The sequence below is a fragment of the Xiphophorus hellerii genome, chromosome 3 (genome assembly GCF_003331165.1).
Source record: "Xiphophorus hellerii strain 12219 chromosome 3, Xiphophorus_hellerii-4.1, whole genome shotgun sequence".
Taxonomy (NCBI): Eukaryota; Metazoa; Chordata; class Actinopteri; order Cyprinodontiformes; family Poeciliidae; genus Xiphophorus; species Xiphophorus hellerii.
Window position 1 is genome coordinate 3,727,127 of NC_045674.1, and position 19,651 is coordinate 3,746,777.

Below are 19,651 nucleotides of genomic sequence, written 5' to 3' on the forward strand. Positions count from 1 at the left end.
GAAAATGCAATAACATGAAGTAATTTGCTGAAAAACTACCTGGCTGATAGCTGAAGGAGAAATATAGAAGTTGCTTGCAAGAGGTATCTAAGCCTTCGGGAAAAATCTGGTGTCTTTTTGAGTGGTACTAAAAGATATATCTATTATATTAAAGTAAGAAATTGGATTGTACTGCTCCCTAGTGGCCACAATTAATTATATCAGAAGAAAATTGGGTAGTTCAGTCTAACTGTTTTTTCGTTTAAGAAGCCGCTTTACTTTGAACTATTTAGAAAACTTAAAAAGTAAGAAATACGGTTCGTTATTTAAGTTCACCTCCCGTCATGTTTTAAGGTTTTAGAAAGGGGGGTTGAAGGGGTGCATGCAGGGGGGTCCTGGATCTTTGAACAGTTCCCATCCACATTTCTTCCCTCCTCTCTTTTCTCGTCTTGGCGGAGGACCGCCTCGGCTTCTTCAGCGCTGCTGGAGATCCTAACGCAGACAATAAGGCTGCTGCACCTGCCTGGAGGTTCCTGACGGAGGACTGCACAGCCGCTTAAAGGACAACAAAGTTTAGCCGCTAGAAGATGAAGTAAGTCATTTTAATTGTATGCATTTAAGAATAAATAATATCCTTGGTCGGTTTTTTTTTCACTTTGTTTAGTTTCTTTTTGTAAATAATGAGCTTCAATTTAACAAATGCTGAATTGTCTTTGCATTGTCCTGAGAGCAATAGATAATTTATGGAGATAATTTAACTTGAATTGCAAGATGTATTGATATATATGACCCACCGGTGTATGTTTGCATGTGTATATTTAAGCGAAACAGACTGAAGGTCAGGTATATCTTCACAAATTTATCGTCGAAAGATTTTTTTTCTTTCAATTGGGTCTTTCAATCCAAATAATGAAAGTAAATTATTAAAATATACTGAGAGATATTCTTCTGTTACTTTTGATGATTTTTGCTTAAAACTATATTTTAAAACCATAAATTTAGTTCATCAGAAAATTTAAATGCTGTAGAAGCCACAGGAACATCTAAGACCTTGACAGGATTGTGAAGCAAGTCAAAACAAGACCTTGATTGCAGCTGGAGTCGGTTTTTCAGGAGCCAGTGCATGCAGACATATCCAAGGCTTGGGCTGCAACTGACCCATTTCTTGTGCTAGGCCACTCCTGACTCAGAGACCACATTTTAAACGTCTTACCATGGGCTAAGGGGACCGATATACTGGACTACTTCTTGGAGATTCAGATGAAAGTAAATTTTTCATTTCACTTGGAAATCAATGTCCCAAGATGAAGAGTGGACTGGCACAGAATCCAAGCCGCTTGAAGTCCAGGGTGAAGTTTCCATTTAGAGGTCCATGTAGTCTGTTAGTGAGGGTCCAAAGTCCAAAGTCCAGTGCAGCTGTCCATAAGAGTTCTTCATTCTTCCTTCTGCTGACAAGCTTTTGAAGATGCTAATTTCAATTTCCAGCTGTACTTGGCAACTTGTCACATTGACAAAAGAACCAGTACTTGCTTTAATGATCGTTGTATCACTGTACTGGGTTGACTAGCAAACTAGCCTGACCTAAAGGCCACAGAAATTCCTAGCAGTACCGCAGCTTGATCGCCTCCATGCGATGCTGCATTTATGCAGTAATCCATACAAAGGGAGACCCAAACAAGTACTGAGTACAAATGCTGCATGGTACATGGACATACGTTTCAATTGGTCCACCTTTCTGTTAAAAATAATTGTTTTATTGGATTGAATTTTTGATGGCTGTAACCCCTAATCTAAAAATAAAAATTTCAAAGATATGAATAAATATGAGGTCTTTTTTAATTTAATTGCTGAAATAAACAGTTTTTGATTATATTACAGTTTCTGTTGATGCAGCTACATATTTACTTGTCCAAAGAAATAATCACCAAAACTGAACTTTGATTATTCAGAATTCTCTGAAATGTTCATATTTGGCAAAAAAATTTACAGACTACAAATTGTTTAGTGGATTTAGTTATTCTTTTTAAAAATATAAATCTGTGCAGTAGTGACATTTAAATTTTAGAAAGTTCCAGTGTCTTTTTCTTACAATTAGTAAACATAAGATAAAAATCATTGTAATCATAACTGTCATTACGCAGGCATTGTGCAGCAAAATTATTAGGTAATCTGTTTTCATGAAACCAAATAATATTTGAAAATATAACAGTCACAGGACATTTCTTTACTGTAGCTGTTTTGTATTTCAGTGCTATTTTAGCAGCTAGTTCCATTTAACATTAGTTTGTAGCTGTTTTCTGTCTTGCCAAAGTCTTTGCTTTTAGGTAAAGAGATGTTCTCTACCACTCCATCTAATCTGCTGATCTTCAATCCACTGGAATAACGTTTGCAGGAATGAATCATCCTCAAAGCAGCAGCTGGTTGCCAAATCCAGTTTGCTTCACTCTGGGCTTAGAAAAACCACAATATTTTTTCCCACAACACTTTCACGCATTTAAGGTTAAATGCTTTAACTTTTGACCATTTTTTTCTGTCATCCCATTAAAATTGTGTTCTGTATCTGGTTACTGGATGGTTGTGTAACCCGTGGAAGTGCCACATCTTCACTGTCACTTCCATAACGCTCGAGCAATAGAATTTTTACAATATGAGTTCTGCGATGGCTGTTGTTTTCCTCACTGTATTTGAGTCATCAGCCTCCAAAAAGTCACAACTTGGTCGACTTGTTGCACTCAAATTGGGATGATTCTCAAACCAGCAAGATGAGTCTTTCCTCATTGAGCTTTTGTCAGAGTTTTAAAGTATTTGTCTTGCTGCACAGCGAGTCAGCAGCTACCATCTAATAAGAGCTGGTTGCTGCTTGAGGCTGACTGGTGAGCTGTTCCAAATCATTCCTGTGAACTTAACATCTCTCTCAGCACTCAGTCATGCTGTTCGAAGCCTCTTTTCTTTCTCGCCACTACCTCTTTTCACTTTGAGATCTCCCTTGCTTCCAGCCCTCCCCGGCTGCTTCTTGCTTCCTGTCAGATTGTGCTCGTCAGAAGAGGGGGGTGTTCAGGTTGCCCCTGGAGATGGGCTTCCTTTGAGGTGGTGTGATGTCGGGCTGGTGGGCCAGAGTGGAGAGGAGCTGCAGAGGGGCAGAACAGTGAAACGGTGGTGGTCCTTGCCATGAGAAGGCGCAGGAGTGAGGGGGAGGTCAAGTTGGACCAACAGGGCCACAGCAAGTGGTTTTGCACCCATTTTCCAATCTGAATGACAGTGAAGTTGAAAGCAGCATTTGTCGCTTTGGTTGTGTGTCTGAAAGACATCCAGGGTCAGTGAGTTCATTCGCTTTCAGCAATTTAGAGTTCTGGACTACTGTAAATACTCAGAAGTCATAAAGGGTGTCTATTTATAAACACTTTATTGTTGCTTATTTTGCAAAAATAGGACAATTTTGAACAAAAGGCCAACCAATAGTTTCATATCTGCATATTCATTTGACAAAGGCAAGTTATTTTTGGAACAAAGTTCACAATAGTAGGAGCAGCTGGAGGAACTAACTGGAAAGGATAATAAAAAGCTGGTTCATATGAATATTTATTTATCCATAAATCTTATTTTTATTCACAGAAAGATTATTAAATACAAAAGATTATTAAATTGATTAAAATAGTGGTGGTCATTGTTAATTATTTATCATAAAAAATGTATCAAGAATTTTGATTTATCATTGTTATGACACATTTCAGTTGTTGATGGTAAATAAAAAAACAGGACAGACAGTATGAACGAAAATGTTTTTATTTTGTTTTTTCTACTGTTCCATGAGCGCATCAATAAATATCATTTGAAGATTTGAAAATTCAGCATGCAGTGTGGTTTAGTGCTATAAATCACACTTTGTAAGTAAGAAGAAACCTATTGTAATTGGGAATATTGTTCAAGAACAACATTTCTGTTTGTGATGCAAGAACAGTGTGCCACGCAGTCACAACCATAAAATTACCTAAAAAATAGATAATAAATATTTTTTTATCATAATCTTTATCATCAGAATAGTTCAACAAAATATTAGGATAAATATTGCCCAGCCCTAGAGACTAAATATAACTTTAGAAAACTGATTGCTTGTTGTATCAATATGTATTTGTTAAATTCAGTCAGAGAAATAGATGTGAGAAACTCATGTTACAACCTTTTAGTCAATGTGAAGACTGATGTTGTCAAGGGTGAAGGACGCAAATGCAGAGATGAGGCAGGTGGTTCAAATATTTAACACGTAGACCAGGCGATATGCTGGATGTAACAATATTGTCAACTTTGCACAAAACTATTTGCTAAAGCACCAGCCTTATCATCTAACTTGTTAAAATGGTAAACTGGCAAACCTTTTCACACAGCTGGTGCAGTCCTTTAAAATGTAGCACATCCTTCCTTTCCCTTCACCTCTTTGCAGCCTGAAATGACCTTGTTTGACAGACTGAGTAGTCAAACATTGTCTCTTGGCCTTAACCTCGTTTACCTCAAGGTGAAGCCATTGACTATTCAGTCACTTTGTGATGCCTGGCTTTGTCTTTGAGATGTTGCCTGGGATTCATCCTTTGCCAGGGGAAAACCAGTTCTATTTGTTTTTCTCTCCCCATTGTCTCTGGCTACATAGCCTCCAAGCTTTATGGAAATGTAGTGATGGTAAGTGGGATCAGTCTGTGACGATCATTGTACCCCAAAGCTTAAAAATACTGATATTCTTTTGACTTTTTTGTGGTCTTTCAATGTATTTATCTTTGTTATGCCAATCCAGTAGCTTGTACAGAAAAGCAAATATCTACAAGCAGCAGTATGATATCATCCTTCACTTTGCAATCCTGTTAAACTTTTTAACTCTGGTTCCTGTTTTCATCAGATAACTGCTACACTGACATATTAAAATCACATCCTTAGCACATTTACCTTGAAATTGGTCACACACTGTGGATGGATGGATGGATTTTTTTAACATTTTGTGAAATATGAAAAAACATGCTGTTTCTTTTCCTATTAATATCTTCTATATATGAATATTTAGCCATCAAAAGCTCTTTCCAGGAATTTATTTTCAGCTTTCAGCTCCCATGTGGCCTCTCAGTCTTCAAAGCTTTCTTCTTACAATGTCAAAGTTAAGTTTAGGTATTAGAAAAACTTTGAGTGATTATGCATTAATCCTGTTTTGATTAGGTGTCTGCCCTACAAAGAAACCCACAAAACAGTTTTAATTCCCTTCATCACTGCATGTTTAATACTCCTCTCAGCCTGAAGGAAATGTTGCACTGCAGGACTCTGAGGTCTCCAAACGCTCACTGATAGGCTTTCTTCTCTGTTTCTAATTTGTTCTTTTAACTGCTGGCATATATTTATTTATCCTCATACTACAGGATTCTATTTTATTTTTATCTCTAGCTTGGACATCAAGAGATTTTTTTTTATAGTGCTCTGAAATAAGATTTGCACTTGAAAATCTAATTATACATGTAGCAGGTATTCTTACAGGTTTTTTAAGAAATTGAAATGATCACTTTTATAACTGTGATTGTCACTAAAGCTAAGATTCTTCTAGGCCTTAATAGGAGAACAAGAAAAATAAAAAGAAAAAAAATGAAAATGAAAACTTTCTTCATTATTTGTGGGGAGATAATGATATAAACAAAGTACAAATGGCAGCTGAGTTTCTATCTGACCTTCCTGGAAGTTTTTAGGAGATCAGAATTCAACTCACACTCTGCAGCTCCTGAAATCTGACTCACAGCAGCTAGAAAGCTCCAGGGACACACAGGCAGTCCTTTGGCTTGTCGCAGTCCAAAGGTCTGTTTCAGTAAACACGCACACGTTTTCCCATGGGGCTACTTTAGATATGAGGCATACCCTCGCCCCAGAAACCTAACCATTCCAACTCAATGACTTCTCTGGCCTAAACTAATGAACAACCAAACTAACTTTTTCTTAAACCTGCAGTAAATCTTAAAAAGGCAAGACAGATTTGATCTGTTAGCTTTATTTATGTACAAGCATTCGGGATCACATTTTCCAGCTACTAAAACTAGAAACTATTATAAAAGTATGTCTATAGTTAAACATAGTATTTATTTTTAAGACTGAATGTTCTCACAAGATCTGATGTTAAGGTACTCAAGTTGATCTCTCCTTTTCACCCATCAGTGAGTTTCAGTTTGAGGCAAAGGAGTCCAAGCATTTTGGTGTCCTGTTCTCAAATGATGGGAGAATGGAGACCGACATGCATGGCCGCAGTAAGAGTAGTAGTTCAAGTGCTAAACTCTCAATTTACCGGTGTATAGAGGTTGCACTTGCAACTCTCATCAGTAGGCAGGAGTGAACCAACAAAGTCAAAGGGAATATTGTCAGTAAAAGTAGTTGCTTTTCAACCTCATAAGTGAAATTTAAATTAGACTGCTTGTTCAAATATATATATTTTTAGGTGTCTGGTTCAGACTGTGAAGCTGAGAATTATGTGCAATTTTCTTCTAAAAATCCTCCTATTTCTCCTTTTATTTTGTAGACTGGACATGTCTCCACACCTCCTGCTGTTTACCCTCTACCTCCTTGTTCTACCGTCGTCCCCGACTCCCCACCAAGAACCAGGTACCCACTTCTTCACTGCTCCGTATCAGCTTAACTTCTTCTATCTACCACCAACATCTGTGATTTTACTAAGCTTAACATTTTTGGAATGGCTGGGTGTTTTTGGCTATGTGTACCGAGAAAGATGTCTTTAAGGTTTGCTGAATAGAAAAAATAAGTTTTAACAGGCCCCAATGTATAAAGATCTAGTTGTTGGTAGCTGTAAAGTTTTGTAGTAAAAGTAGCACCAGAGATTGTTTCGATAAAGTAAAATCTATTCTAATGAGCAAGTCTGTGGTGGATTGGGTTAGTAAAATCTAGGATTAGTTTTTATACTTTCTCAGTTTCTTCCCTAAATACACTACAGCATTGGTGAACAATGTACTGATCCGGCTTCCTATATATACAGTGGACCAACGATCTTCAGACCACAACTGGCTGTTTTAATAGTTCAAACCAAACAATAAATATACCTCAATGTGCATCAATATGCACAGTGGCAACCAACTTGGCACTTCCACAGAAGCAAACATTCATGATCTTCCTTATTTTGGCTATTTTTAGTACAGCCAGTCAGCTTCAAAAAAGATCTCGCTCCTGGAATGGCTGCTTTGCAAATGTAATGTCAATAGCATGTCAAGTAACATTGCACCCAGGCATTTTAGCTTCATTTTCTTTGTAATATTCAAGATGTGTTCTAGGAAAAAATCTGCAAATAGGCAAATTTTCTGCAAATAATTTGGAGATACATTTCACAGAAAAAAATCAGCAAATACTAAACTTGAAACAGGTGGCGGTCTACTGTATACATTTGTTAGAACATAAAATGAAAACATTTTAAAATATCACTCAAAATGACTTTAATTAATCCCTTTTCACTCAGATGATTTCAAGCTTCTCCAGGTAACCATCCCTACCACTGTGCCTGTGCTTGCCATGCTGGGGGGTTCACTGACTTTGCCCTGCCTGGTGTCGCTCACCCACCCACCGCCGTCCCCTCCCACTAATGGGCGCCACGCTGTGTTGTCTGTGCCCCGAGTCAAATGGAGCGTCCTTAGGCATGGTCAAGAGACGGAGATCTTGGTGGCCCGTGGCGACAGGGTGAGAGTCAACGAGGTCTATAAGGACAGAGCCTCGCTGCTGAACTACGCCTTCTCCCCCGCAGACCTCACCCTGCGGCTGGAGAGCCTGAGGCAGAACGACACTGGCTTCTATCGCTGCGAGGTGCAGCAGGGGCTGGAGGACGCTGATGATGTGGTGCTGGTCAAGGTCAAGGGTGAGAAGCATCAAGAATAAGTATGCATTGTTAGTTTTCAAATGATGAGATACAAATGGATTAGAGAAAAAATGAATAGTAATATCACAGTTTAGGGTAACACTTTATTTGACGGGTTGTGAATAAGACTGTCATGACACCGTCATAAACATGACATAACACCCATCATGAATATGAGTAAGTCTTCATGAATATTTATGACTGTTGTCATAAAGTGTCATTTGGTAAATCATGACGCTTTTAATAATAAGGTGACATTATTCAAAATGTCTTTGTTATGACAACTTGACATTAACCTGGACAAAAATGTCTTTGTTATGATAACTTGATATTTACCAAGAAGTCATGATCTGACATAAATTTGTTATAAAAGTGTTACTGATTAAACTTTAAAAATTATGTAGCTTTATGTTATTAAAGCTAAAGTTTAATCAGTAATACTTTTATAACAAATTTATGTGACAACATGATTTCTTGGTTAATGTTAAGTTGTCATAACGAAGACATTTTGAATAATGTCAACTTTGTATTAAAAGTGTCATGATTTACTGAATCATTCATGAAGACTTACTCATGTTCATGACAGGTTATGTCATGTTTATGACAGTCTTATTCACAACCAGTCAAATAAAGTGTTACCCAGTTTAGCAGTTTGTTAATACTTAAAGAAAAATCAATGCAATTCTAGTGATTTTCCTGAAAGCAGACCATTTGAGAAACTAATTGTTTTTAATAGTTTCTCTTCTAATAAACAATGTTTATGTTCACAATCCTTATGATTCACAATCCTTATGATTGTGAACATAAAGGTTCACAATCAGAGAAGGTTTTGCTCATGTCTGCATGATTTGCAGCATAATAGAACAAACGAGGATGTCTGACCTAAAAAAACCCTCTCCCTCTGTGTTTGACAGGTGTGGTGTTTCATTATCGCGATGCATCCAGTCGGTACGCCTTTACCTTTGAGCGCGCCACAGTGGCCTGTGAGGAGATTGGGGCTGAAATTGCCTCCCCAGAGCAGCTCCTCGCGGCCTATCACAGTGGATACGAGCAGTGTGATGCAGGATGGCTGTCAGACCAGTCTGTCAGGTCAGGGTCTGAGATGAAGTGGTCCTTCTGGACTTGCAAATTCTGTGTTTTGAGTGATAAAGCCCTGCAGCTTTTTAATGAGTTTGAAAACCCTCCAAATCTTTCCTGCTGCACTGTATGAGTAGCAAACCTGATCTGACATGTCGATAAGAGCAGCATGGGATGCATCAAGCAGAATCTAGTAGATGGGGGTTAAAGTTCTCCACTTACCCATCCTCCATTTGATGTGCTCTCTGCATTGACACATCAGGAAACAATGATCATCCCAGAGCTGAGAGGCTCTTGTTACATCTCTAACCAAACACTTCTGGGCACTTCACTGTGTTGACAAGCACCCTAACCAGCATTGTCATTACAGATGAAGAGGCAGCTGAGGCTTTAATGATGGGTGACTTTCTGCCAACAGATATCCCATTCAGATGCCAAGAGAGGGATGCTTTGGAGACATGGATGGCATGCCGGGAGTACGGAACTATGGACTGTTGGACCATGATGAGCTCTATGACGTCTACTGCTATGTGGAGAATATTCAAGGTAAAACATTTAAGATGGGGTTCGGGCAAGATGATGTCAGAAACAAATTAAATTTCCTGACCTGATGTAGATTTAGACTATTTAATATCAAAACATTTCCATACAAAGCCAATGAAGAGATAAAGCAACCAAGTAATAGTTCCAGGATGCATCTTTTATCCAATGATCTTACAGCTTGTGACGCCCAATGTCTTTGAAGAAGAAAGGTTAAGTTATGATGTGTTCCCCGTGTCAAAGGTGAGGTGTTCCATGGCTCCGCCCCCCAGCGCTTCACCTTCTGGGAGGCTAAGGCCTACTGTGTGAGTCACGGTGCGGAGCTGGCCACCACGGCTCAGCTTTATGCAGCCTGGAACGATGGACTGAACCACTGCAGCCCTGGATGGCTGGCGGATGGGAGCGTGCGGTACCCCATTGTCACCCCTAGAGAGCGCTGTGGAGGAGGGGAACCTGGAGTGAAAACCATCTATCAATACAGCAATCAAACAGGCTTCCCTGATATTCTCTCTCAGCACGATGTCTATTGTTTTAAAAGTAAGAGCGATCTATTTTGTTCTTGTGGAGTGGAGCCACCCCAAATTTAGTTTGTTTTGCTTTTTTATTGTTGTGTTTATCCATCCAGGTGATAATGGCCCTTATACTGAATCCCCTCAAGATGCTCTTGCCACTGAGCCAGAGGACATTGGCCAAGACATTGCTTTCCAGGCCACTCAGGACGATGCCAGCCTGAGTGAAGTTGCTCCAGAAGGGAGGGAGGAGATGCAACATCCCCAAACGGCAAATCCAGTAAACCAGCACCCTGAAATTCCTTCACAGACTTCAACTCCCCTGTCTGATCATGAAGAGACATTCTCCACTAGTGAGAACTGGGAGCTGATAAAGAAGGAAAGTTACCCTGATTCTTATCAGCCAGCACCTAAAGAAACCCCAAACAAAGATCACCAAGAGTCTCTTGTATTTCTGACATCTTCTCCAAACTTTGATGCCGGAACCAATGAGAACACTACACCTGTAACTTATATCACAGCATCAGAAACTGTGATGCCCACAGAGGGTCACACCCCAGAGACTGTGAGCTTGGATTGGTTGTCTGTTAATGTCACGTCTGAAGGTGATGTGGAGGAAATTCATCATGAGGAGAACGACCTTCCAGTTTCACAAGAGGACTACACAACAGATGTCTCTTCTGAACCTTTCTCTGTAACTGAATCTGCTGTTTCAGTAGCACCAGAGGAAAACGCCACTCATACTGTTGTACAAATTTCAGCTGAAACAACTTCACCCCAAAATGAAGACATTGATGTTCCTTCCACCTCCATGTTCCCAGCTCTTGCTGAGAGTTTGACAGAAGAAATTTCCGGAGAGGGGACTAGTTTAGCTCAGGAAGAGGAAACAAAGGACTCTGTGACTCCTAATTTTATGGGAATTGACATTTTGTCCACTTCTGTCATGGTCCCCACTTCTGACTCAGGTATGTAAGCTCTAAAATTTGTGATTTCACTGAAAAAGAACGTTTTGTACCATTTACAATATTTTGTGAATGTTAAAATCACAAACTTCAAACCTTCAAACTTCACCATGCCAATAAAGTGCACAATTGTAAAGTCGAGGGAAAATGACACACCATTCTCCCATCATTTGGACTAAAAAAATATATTTCAAATAAATATTTAAAAATTATGAAATATCTTTGTTTTCAGCTATCTTGCTCTGATACTCTTTAATAAAATTCAGTGGAAACAAAAGTCTTCAGAAGCCACCTTATTACAGACAAGAGTCCAGCTGTGTGTACAAAACAATATCACTAGGTTTGAACATCTCATGGAGATAAATCCATTATCTGTAAATGGAAAAAATTAACCTACCAAAATATGGTTATCTTCTACTTCTCAGGAGGGATAGTCTCTCAAAAAAAGCAACTAGTAGTTGTGGAGTCTGAAGAATAAATCCTTCTGACTTTGTGCTTTTGACAGGTTATACCCTCACACCGGAGCACTCTGATGTACCAACAGAATCAGCTCTCCAATTGAACATTCATGATGAGGATATAAACAGCTCTTCAAACACTACAGAAGCTGATGATTTAACAGAGCAGAGTGGACACATCCATCCAGCAGAGTTACCAAACGTAGAAGTTCCCCTAGTCACAGATGAGACATTCCTTGTATCTACGGACTCTGTAACACAAGTTCCTCTTTCTGTAAAAGTGGAAGTCAGATCCGATGATAGAACATTCTATCCAGAAAGTCCCTCTCCTTCTGAGGTTGAACCGTTGGAGGAGAATCAAGACCCGTTAGAAGAAAACCAAGAGGTCTTCCTCAACACTGTCCCAAATCCCACAGAGGATGATTTAAATGAGGCGTGGGATGAATCCTCAGGAGAAAATTCACAGATTAATCCTGAACTCAATGCGACAAATCCGACTCTCTCAGCTGACCACACCATTGATGGCAGTGATGCTCCTCCTCTGACCGAGATAAAAATTACACGGATTCCTGATCTGAGCCTCACACCCAGGTGGGAGCCGGTGCCTTCAACCCCAACAGCACAGGAGTCTCGCTCTGATCGGGAATACAGTGCAGAGCCTCCTGTCAATGACAAATCTAATGAGATCTCTAAAGAGCAAGAATTTCCTAGAACACGGAGCAGAACTCATGGTAAATAATAATGTTATCTCTGGATTTTGCTAATTTGATTTTATAATAGTGGTATAAAATCTGATTTTATAATAGTTGATTTTATAATAGTTGTAGTTCTTTTCTGGCAGATGCATGGACTAGTAATAAATTGGGTATGTAATTCAAAGAGCCCCTTTACCCCATTTCACTCTGTAATTAGTTCAATCCATCTTCCCACCAAGTCTGAACAGCTTTCGTTCAGCTTCTGATGTGAAGCATCCCCACAGAACAATACTTCCTCCACCATGTGTTCAACTCTGTGCTTTGTATGTAGGCCAAAAAGTTTATTTTTGGCATCACATGACCAGAGCACATTTTCCACATCTGCCCTGCCCTCTTTTTGGCAAACCCTTACTGTAACTGACTTTTTACGGCCTTCTTTGAACAACTACTTTCCTCTTGCCTTTTTTCCATTACACCAGATTAATGGAGTGCACATGTCCATTTCAAATGTATTTATATGTGTTTCTATATATACTGCAAAAATTCACACTGATGAATTTTGGTTAGCAGTGCAAGGATCAGAGGGAAGTGCAGGAGAGCCCACCACAGATGAGCCCCCAGTCCACATCTGCACATGGCATCCTGAAGAAGAGGACAGTTCCCCTGCGGTGCCCACTGCTGATGTGGATGTGACTATTTCTGCTCCCCATTCAGATCGAGAAGTTTTTAAAGTCAATGAAAGGGAGCGCACAGCCTTGGGGGCTGCTCTTCCTGCAGCCAAAGTTCCTGCTGCAACACAAGGAGGTTTGTCATACTTTTGTGTTTCCTGGATACATTAAAAAGAAAAAAAATGTTGCGTCTGTAAGATATTTACTACCATTTTTGCATCTTCTGCCTTTAAAGAACAGATTGATTAGCGTTCATATTGTAATAATTTATTGCATGACTTACCCAAAACATGAACAGGGTTGTGTCACCATGTGCTGAAAGAACTGACAAACTAGCTGCCTGCATCATGAAACGATGTAAAAAAAGAAATGGATAGGATAAATATTGTTATCAGTGACATCTCTAACTGAGAATGCCAAATAAATATACAAAACTAAAATTAAGTTTTCTAATTTGTTTAAAAGCATTTTAATTAAACAATTTTCAAGATCAAAATCAATCTTTTGTTTATTACTGGAAATGCACCAGTAAAAAACCTTGAGGTACATTAATCTTAGAAACAGGATGTAGAAAGTTTTTCAAGACTTTCAACATAAATTTGAAATTTCCAGTACTGTGGCCAGCTTGCAGGGACTAAACTTGATCTAACAGCGCCACCTGGTGGTTGCTCCTCAGACTTCAAAAGAACATGATATCTACTTTTTTCAGATTATAAAAAAAATGGGATTTCAAAATAGTGTTACAGACATTCGTTCTTCTATGAACCCAAAAGACAAAAAACAAACCTTAGAGTTAAAAAGTATGAATAAACAGAATTTTACAGTCAGGCAACAACTGCTATAGCATTATGAACAGGTTATAGTTACTGCATGGTTTTGCTTTTACTTCTTGCCTCAGTACAGACACCAAAGCTATCTTATATCTTTGATTCTCACTATCTGTCTCCTAAAACTGTGTATTGGAAGGATATGATAATTATCTGCAGGACCTTTTGTCTTAATTTGAATATATTCCCTCTCAGTTTGTGTTTTCCACTCAAAATGCAACACTACAGATAGCGGATAAAAATCTTCTGACATCCAAAAGGCTAGCTTTAACATCCAATGAGGCCAAATGACATGTATCATACAACTCTTCATGCCGACTGCGGGACCAGCTGGGAAACCAAGTTGTAAATATAACAACTCCTAAGTGAATTAAATGCTGACTATCTGCAGCACTAATGTTGTAAGGAAGAGATCAATGAATGCACAATTTTTTAATATCATCTTTTTCTTTACTGTGGTTGCAGACTCCTGCCTGGAGAATCCTTGTCTGAATGGGGGAACTTGTGTTGATGGTGATCCACTAAGGTGCATTTGCTTGCCTGGTTATGGAGGAGCCTTGTGTCAAAGAGGTGTAGTAACAACAACAACAAAAAAAAAACACATTTCCTGTAATGCAAGAAATAGTCTGCAGAATCTTCCCACTAATGTGTTTTGCTGTTTATCCGGACTCAGATGTGGAGGAGTGTGAGCCAGGTTGGGAGAAGTTTCAGGGCTTTTGTTATCGTCACTTCAGCAAACGGCAAAGCTGGGAAGCAGCAGAGCAGCACTGTCGGTTGTGTGGTGGACATCTGCTTTCTGTCATGACTCCTGAGGAGCAACATCACATCAACGGTAAAACCTCGCCGAAGAGATGCAGGGACTTAGCAAAGCATTTGGTAATATCTGCAAAGTAGTCAGCTGTAAATAGCAAAGATGTTTCTACTCTCAGTCTGAGCAAATGTTTGAAAAAGTGAGTAAATCTGTTAAGTGTTTCAGTTTCAGTGATTAAAAATCAAGTGTTGAACTTAAAATGTTTAATTCCTTCCTTTAAAATACACTTAGTTGTAAATTAGGGTTGCACAGTTAGTAACTCTACTGCTGGTCAAGAGTTTTTCTACGTGGAGTTTGTCCGATAGCCGTCAGCAGTCCAAAAACATGGCAGACTCTAAATTGCCCTTAATAGTGGGTGGGTTTGTTCATGGTTGTTGCCTTGTGATAGATGTTTCTTGGTGTTTCCCACCTTTTGGCCATTGGCCACTGTAGAAAGTCACCCACTTACCCATGAGATCCAGCGTGGATTCTGCCCCTTTTATAATCAAAATAATCAGTTTGGCCCCAGTCTAGCTAAAAAGTGTGAATTTTGAAAATGGTGTTTTAAAAATCACCATTTTATTTAGGTTTTTAGATTTTAAAATAAAGAAAGACAACATATTTGTAATAAAGTGGATGAATAAATTTTCTTCTAGGATGCTGATATTCATAGAAAATGCTGTAAAAATTACTTATTTCCTTAATAGTTTATTTTATATACTTAGTGTCTGTATGCTAGGAGTCAATGTTTTTGTTTGGCAACACAATTTTATCCTATATATAACTGATTCTGAAAAAGCACACAGCTTCCAACCTAATGATTAAAAAATATCCCCCAAAAAATTACTGATTATTTTAGAGTCATTTTTTTGTTTGATTTTATTGCAATTGTTCCATCAAAAATCTGAGAAAATCCTCAAACCTGCATTTGTTATTATATAAGTAATAGTTGGTTCAGTAGTAGTTTTGCCAAAGTTATTAAGAGTCAGTGTGGAAGGGCCAGAGAGCAATTCACCATATGTGTAAGAAGTGCAGTTGTTGAGGACGACATGGTAAAATAGTTTTTTTACTTCAACTGAAAAACACTTCGGAGCACCACTCCATTAACCACCTGAAACAGATATCAGCCCAGGGATCTTCCTCCCCAACATTCCTCATTTTCAGACACTTGAAAGATCTCAAGTGCTAAAAATGTGTCCTGACATGACAGAAAAGGGGTTTCATGTCTTTCAACTTATGGAATCTGCGTTTTTCTCAGAATGCTTCCCGGTTGTAAAGTTCGTGTCGATATTTTGTCTGGTGGGGGGCGATGAGATAGTTATCTGACATTCCACTGGCTCCTCTTTCATCCACGGCTCATTTTACCTGTACATCTCTAAAGGAGTCAGTTTAACAAAAGTCAACATTATATCATAAAATGTGTAAGAAATTCAAAAACAGATTTATACTCTTTACGTTCTATGATGTTTTGCTGCATATTTTATGAAATGTTGTCCTGAGAATAAATCAAACTTTCCTTCAAATAGTCAAAGAGGATCCAGATTCACAGTTCAGTTTTATGTCTCTAAACCTGACAACAGAAAGGATTTTCAATTTTAGGTTACAGGTTTGAGTAGGTGAAATATAAATGAACAGTTAATTCTTTCTATATAATACTTACATATCTTGACAAGATAAATGATATTTTTTTATTTAGATAAATACAGAGAATATCAGTGGATTGGACTAAATGACAGAACCATTGAGGGAGACTTCCGCTGGTCTGATGGAAACCCTCTGGTGAGTTTTTCCAGGACTTCTCAAACTGTTTTATCTTTTACCAGAATTTTGACTTTTTACACTTTTTTCATTTGTTCATGTCAATTTAGTTTTAGTTTCCACCATCTTTTCTGCTGAATTATGCTGAAAAACATCAAAAAGCTTTGATTTGATTTAGCATCTTCCTGCTTTCAGCTCTATGAGAACTGGTACAAAAACCAGCCAGACAGCTACTTCCTGTCTGGAGAGGACTGCGCGGTGATGGCTTGGCACGATGGCGGTCACTGGAGCGATGTGCCATGTAACTACCACCTGTCCTACACCTGCAAGAAGGGTGTCTGTGAGTTTTCTATGTTTAAGAAAGACCTTTCCTTTTTGGATTCCCGTTCTAAGATTCTAACTAAAGCTGGTTCCAACAGCGTCCTGTGGAGAGCCCCCTCGGGTCCACCATGCTCTGGTGTTTGGGAAAAAGCGGTCGCGTTATGAGACCAACAGCAGGATTCGGTACTACTGTGAAGAGGGTTTTATACAGAAGCTCAACCCTGTTATTAGATGTCTGCCTGGAGGCCACTGGGAAGCGCCTCAGATTACCTGCGTGCCAAGTGAGTTCAGTAAATGTCCTGCCTTTTATTAGCTATAACTACCAATAAATCACAAGCCTATTTTGCGTCATATGTTTCTACCATACATTATATTATCTTTACCAAACCTCTTTTCCGCATATCAATGTAGAAAATTATTGTGTGAAATATTGAACATTAAACTCGTCCATGAATATTTGAGCTTTGACCAAATAACAGCATCGCTTAGAAAAATATATTTATTTGTAGAACACACAGTCATCTCGTTTTTGATTTGATTGATTTGATTTGAGTTTATGCTCTTTTTGCTCATTTTAAATTTCAGCCTTTCAATTTCACCACATTTAGATTTTGAAGTACTAAAGTTTCATAAATTTTAACAGTAACTGAAAAAATGCTTCTGTTTTTCCATCTTTAGCTCGTACAGTGGAGGGGGATTCCTCACCTTCCCAGCCTGACCAGCATGAGGACGTCATGGTTGCAGCTGCAGAGAAAGCAGCACCACTTTACTGGGATATAAAGTGGAATTCTTAATGCCATTTTGTCCTATAAAGAAATTAAAAACACAGATTTCCCCTGATCTATGTCTTAAAGACTCTCCTACTGAATTGCCACATTATGGTCGTCTGTGTAAAAGAAAACAACCCAGCTGAAAGTATTTTGATCCAAATATTTGTCTTACTGTGCTGCAAAGAATGAAGTTTGTTTTAAAAAAAAAAAGTTAGTGCAAAATGACCTACATATGCTAATAAACTAGACAGCTACAGTAAATTTTTTGTCAAAGAATTAGAAATGAAGAAAATTGATGGACATTGCAAACCATGAGAAAATTATAAATGTAATAATAATACATAATAATGGATCCAATTAGAATTACAGCAGAATGTTTATTTTTCATGTAGAAATTCTTCTTTTTTCCCCCCCATATATCCATAGGGGAAAAAAATCCAATATTAAATGATTAATAATCAGAAATGCAGTAAATAAAATTGAGTCTGTTGTGTAAACCATTGTGACTCAAACACAACAAATGTATTTGGAATTTACAAATAACAAAAAATAAGTTAATCTTTTCATTCCAATAGAAATTTAATGATCAATATTATTGGTTTACATCATCAGGAATACTGTTGCTGAATGTTGTGTTTTGGATAAATCTGGAAATGCTAAATTAAGACTAAAAGATTTAATTTACTCATTTGCCATCATGATCATGTGCACTTCATTTTTATGCATTTCTTAGAAAAACATATTTTCTCAAATTTGGATTTGTTTGCTGTCGTGTTTTTTATTTTGCACATTGTGAACTTACTCCCAGAATCAACAACTCTGACATCCATTAAAAAATGGAGTTGTTTGGTTTGTTCTTTGGAGTTTGAAACTTTTTGTTCAATAAATGCATCCAGCAAATCTCTGCAAAACAGCAAACAAGTGAACTCTCTTTCCTTCTTAAGTGACTTCTGCAGGCACCTAGTTGCCCTCAATTGCATTGAGAGGTATCAAATTATTCAAGGCTGAAAACTAATGCACACCACACTTTTCACATTTTTAATTTGTGAAAATTAATTTAAAACCAGCTGTTTTTCTTCAGCTACACATTTAAGCATTTCTTTATGTTGTTCTAAGAATCCCAATGAAATACTGTACTTCATGTTGATTTGCTGCCTGATGCAAATGTTACCATTTATTGTAATAACTTTGACTTTCATGTTAGTAAGGTTATTTTAAAATCTAATTTATGGTTAACTCATTTATTATCTGCTACATGTTTTTGTTGAAGCATTGTGTTTCAAGTTAAAGCTGAGTAAATCAGTGTACTTTGGTAGAACAGGACCTTTGAAAACAGTTGAATGTGGTCAAAACTCAGTTTAGCAGTACAATATTACAGAAATGTCACTTGTTCTGTGTAACCTAACAGTCTGAACTACCAGAATTTGTGTAATGCATGGAGTTTCTTAGCAGGCCAAATGCTAAATGACTCACATCTCTTCTAGCATTCTTAGATGTTTATGTTTAGATGTTTATGCTTATGTTTTTTTTCTCGTAGGAATGAAACACATGTGTTTATTTTCACGCTGGAGTTCTGAAGAACTGATGCATATCAGGCCAGTAGGAGTTATCTCTTTGTCTGGATAACAGACTGTATTCTGACTAATGTTTGCTTTGTGTTTGAACTTGCTAACATGGTTACCTGATCCAGAAATCTGGTCCGCCAGTACCAGATTAAATTCACAATGTCAAACTCATGCTGGTTATCACACCTGAAGGAAACTATGGCTGCTAGAATAAACTCCAGATCTGGCAGCACAACTTTTCTTCTGCTGCAGGGAATAATGGGCATAATGACAAAGCTAGATGATTCAATAAATCATTGATTTTTAAAATGCAATTCAAACTTTGTTTAGATAAAAGTACCAACAGTACACAGAGCAGACAGTAGTGAACCATGTGATTGTTCTTGCGAACTTTGACTCTTCTTGTCTTTTGGTGCTTTTTTAAATTCTGTTTTCCTTCAGACTTTATAGTGTCTACTTTAAACCTTTTATCTCACTAATATGGAGGATTTTTTTTAGCCATCAGCCTTTGTGTTCTTTATTCACTTGCAGTGATGTAATACCTGTTAAGTTTCTTTAGGGTTGAGGTTCTGACTATAATGGGACAACTTTTCCTCATTTCGAAAAAGCACATATTCTGTATCAGATGCAAGTATTGCTCACATAATTATTTTCTTAATATTAGAGAAATGCTGTAATACAACAATAATAAAGATCATGTTGAATGTTTGTTTAATTAATGAAGGGACAATGAAGTCTACCTAAAAGCAATGAAAAGGCAATAATTTTGCAACATAACTGGAATTTATACTGTTAATCGTTGTCGATTGATTTTAACTCTATGAAAATGAAAATGATTAAAATTGCTGTGAAGAAATAAACA

The 19,651-nt window shown here is 37.9% G+C and overlaps 1 protein-coding gene across 2 annotated transcripts; it reads left to right on the plus strand.

The window, feature by feature from the left end:
• Positions 1 to 374: 374 nt before the first annotated feature.
• On the plus strand, positions 375 to 19,647 carry bcan (brevican). 2 transcript variants are annotated; one of them, XM_032559048.1, is made up of 15 exons: positions 375 to 571; positions 6,512 to 6,594; positions 7,457 to 7,849; positions 8,764 to 8,938; positions 9,345 to 9,472; positions 9,710 to 10,003; positions 10,092 to 10,940; positions 11,443 to 12,126; positions 12,658 to 12,894; positions 14,051 to 14,155; positions 14,259 to 14,417; positions 16,072 to 16,154; positions 16,329 to 16,473; positions 16,553 to 16,735; positions 17,133 to 19,647. In XM_032559048.1, the coding sequence occupies exons 1-15, from the start codon at positions 567 to 569 to the stop codon at positions 17,246 to 17,248; spliced, it is 3,639 nt and encodes a 1,212-aa protein (XP_032414939.1). In that variant the 5' UTR covers positions 375 to 566; the 3' UTR covers positions 17,249 to 19,647. The 2 variants fall into 2 exon arrangements, with proteins under 2 accessions (XP_032414939.1, XP_032414940.1); XM_032559049.1 differs by having other exon boundaries at positions 12,661 to 12,894.
• Positions 19,648 to 19,651: the final 4 nt, after the last annotated feature.

What these genes read in the sequence shown, in the direction of transcription:
- bcan (XM_032559048.1), top strand. An exon ending in CTATGTGGAGAATATTCAAG is followed by an intron (nt 9,473 to 9,709) that starts GTAAAACATTTA and finishes CCCGTGTCAAAG; the next exon opens with GTGAGGTGTTCCATGGCTCC. An exon ending in CACCTGCAAGAAGGGTGTCT is followed by an intron (nt 16,474 to 16,552) that starts GTGAGTTTTCTA and finishes TGGTTCCAACAG; the next exon opens with CGTCCTGTGGAGAGCCCCCT.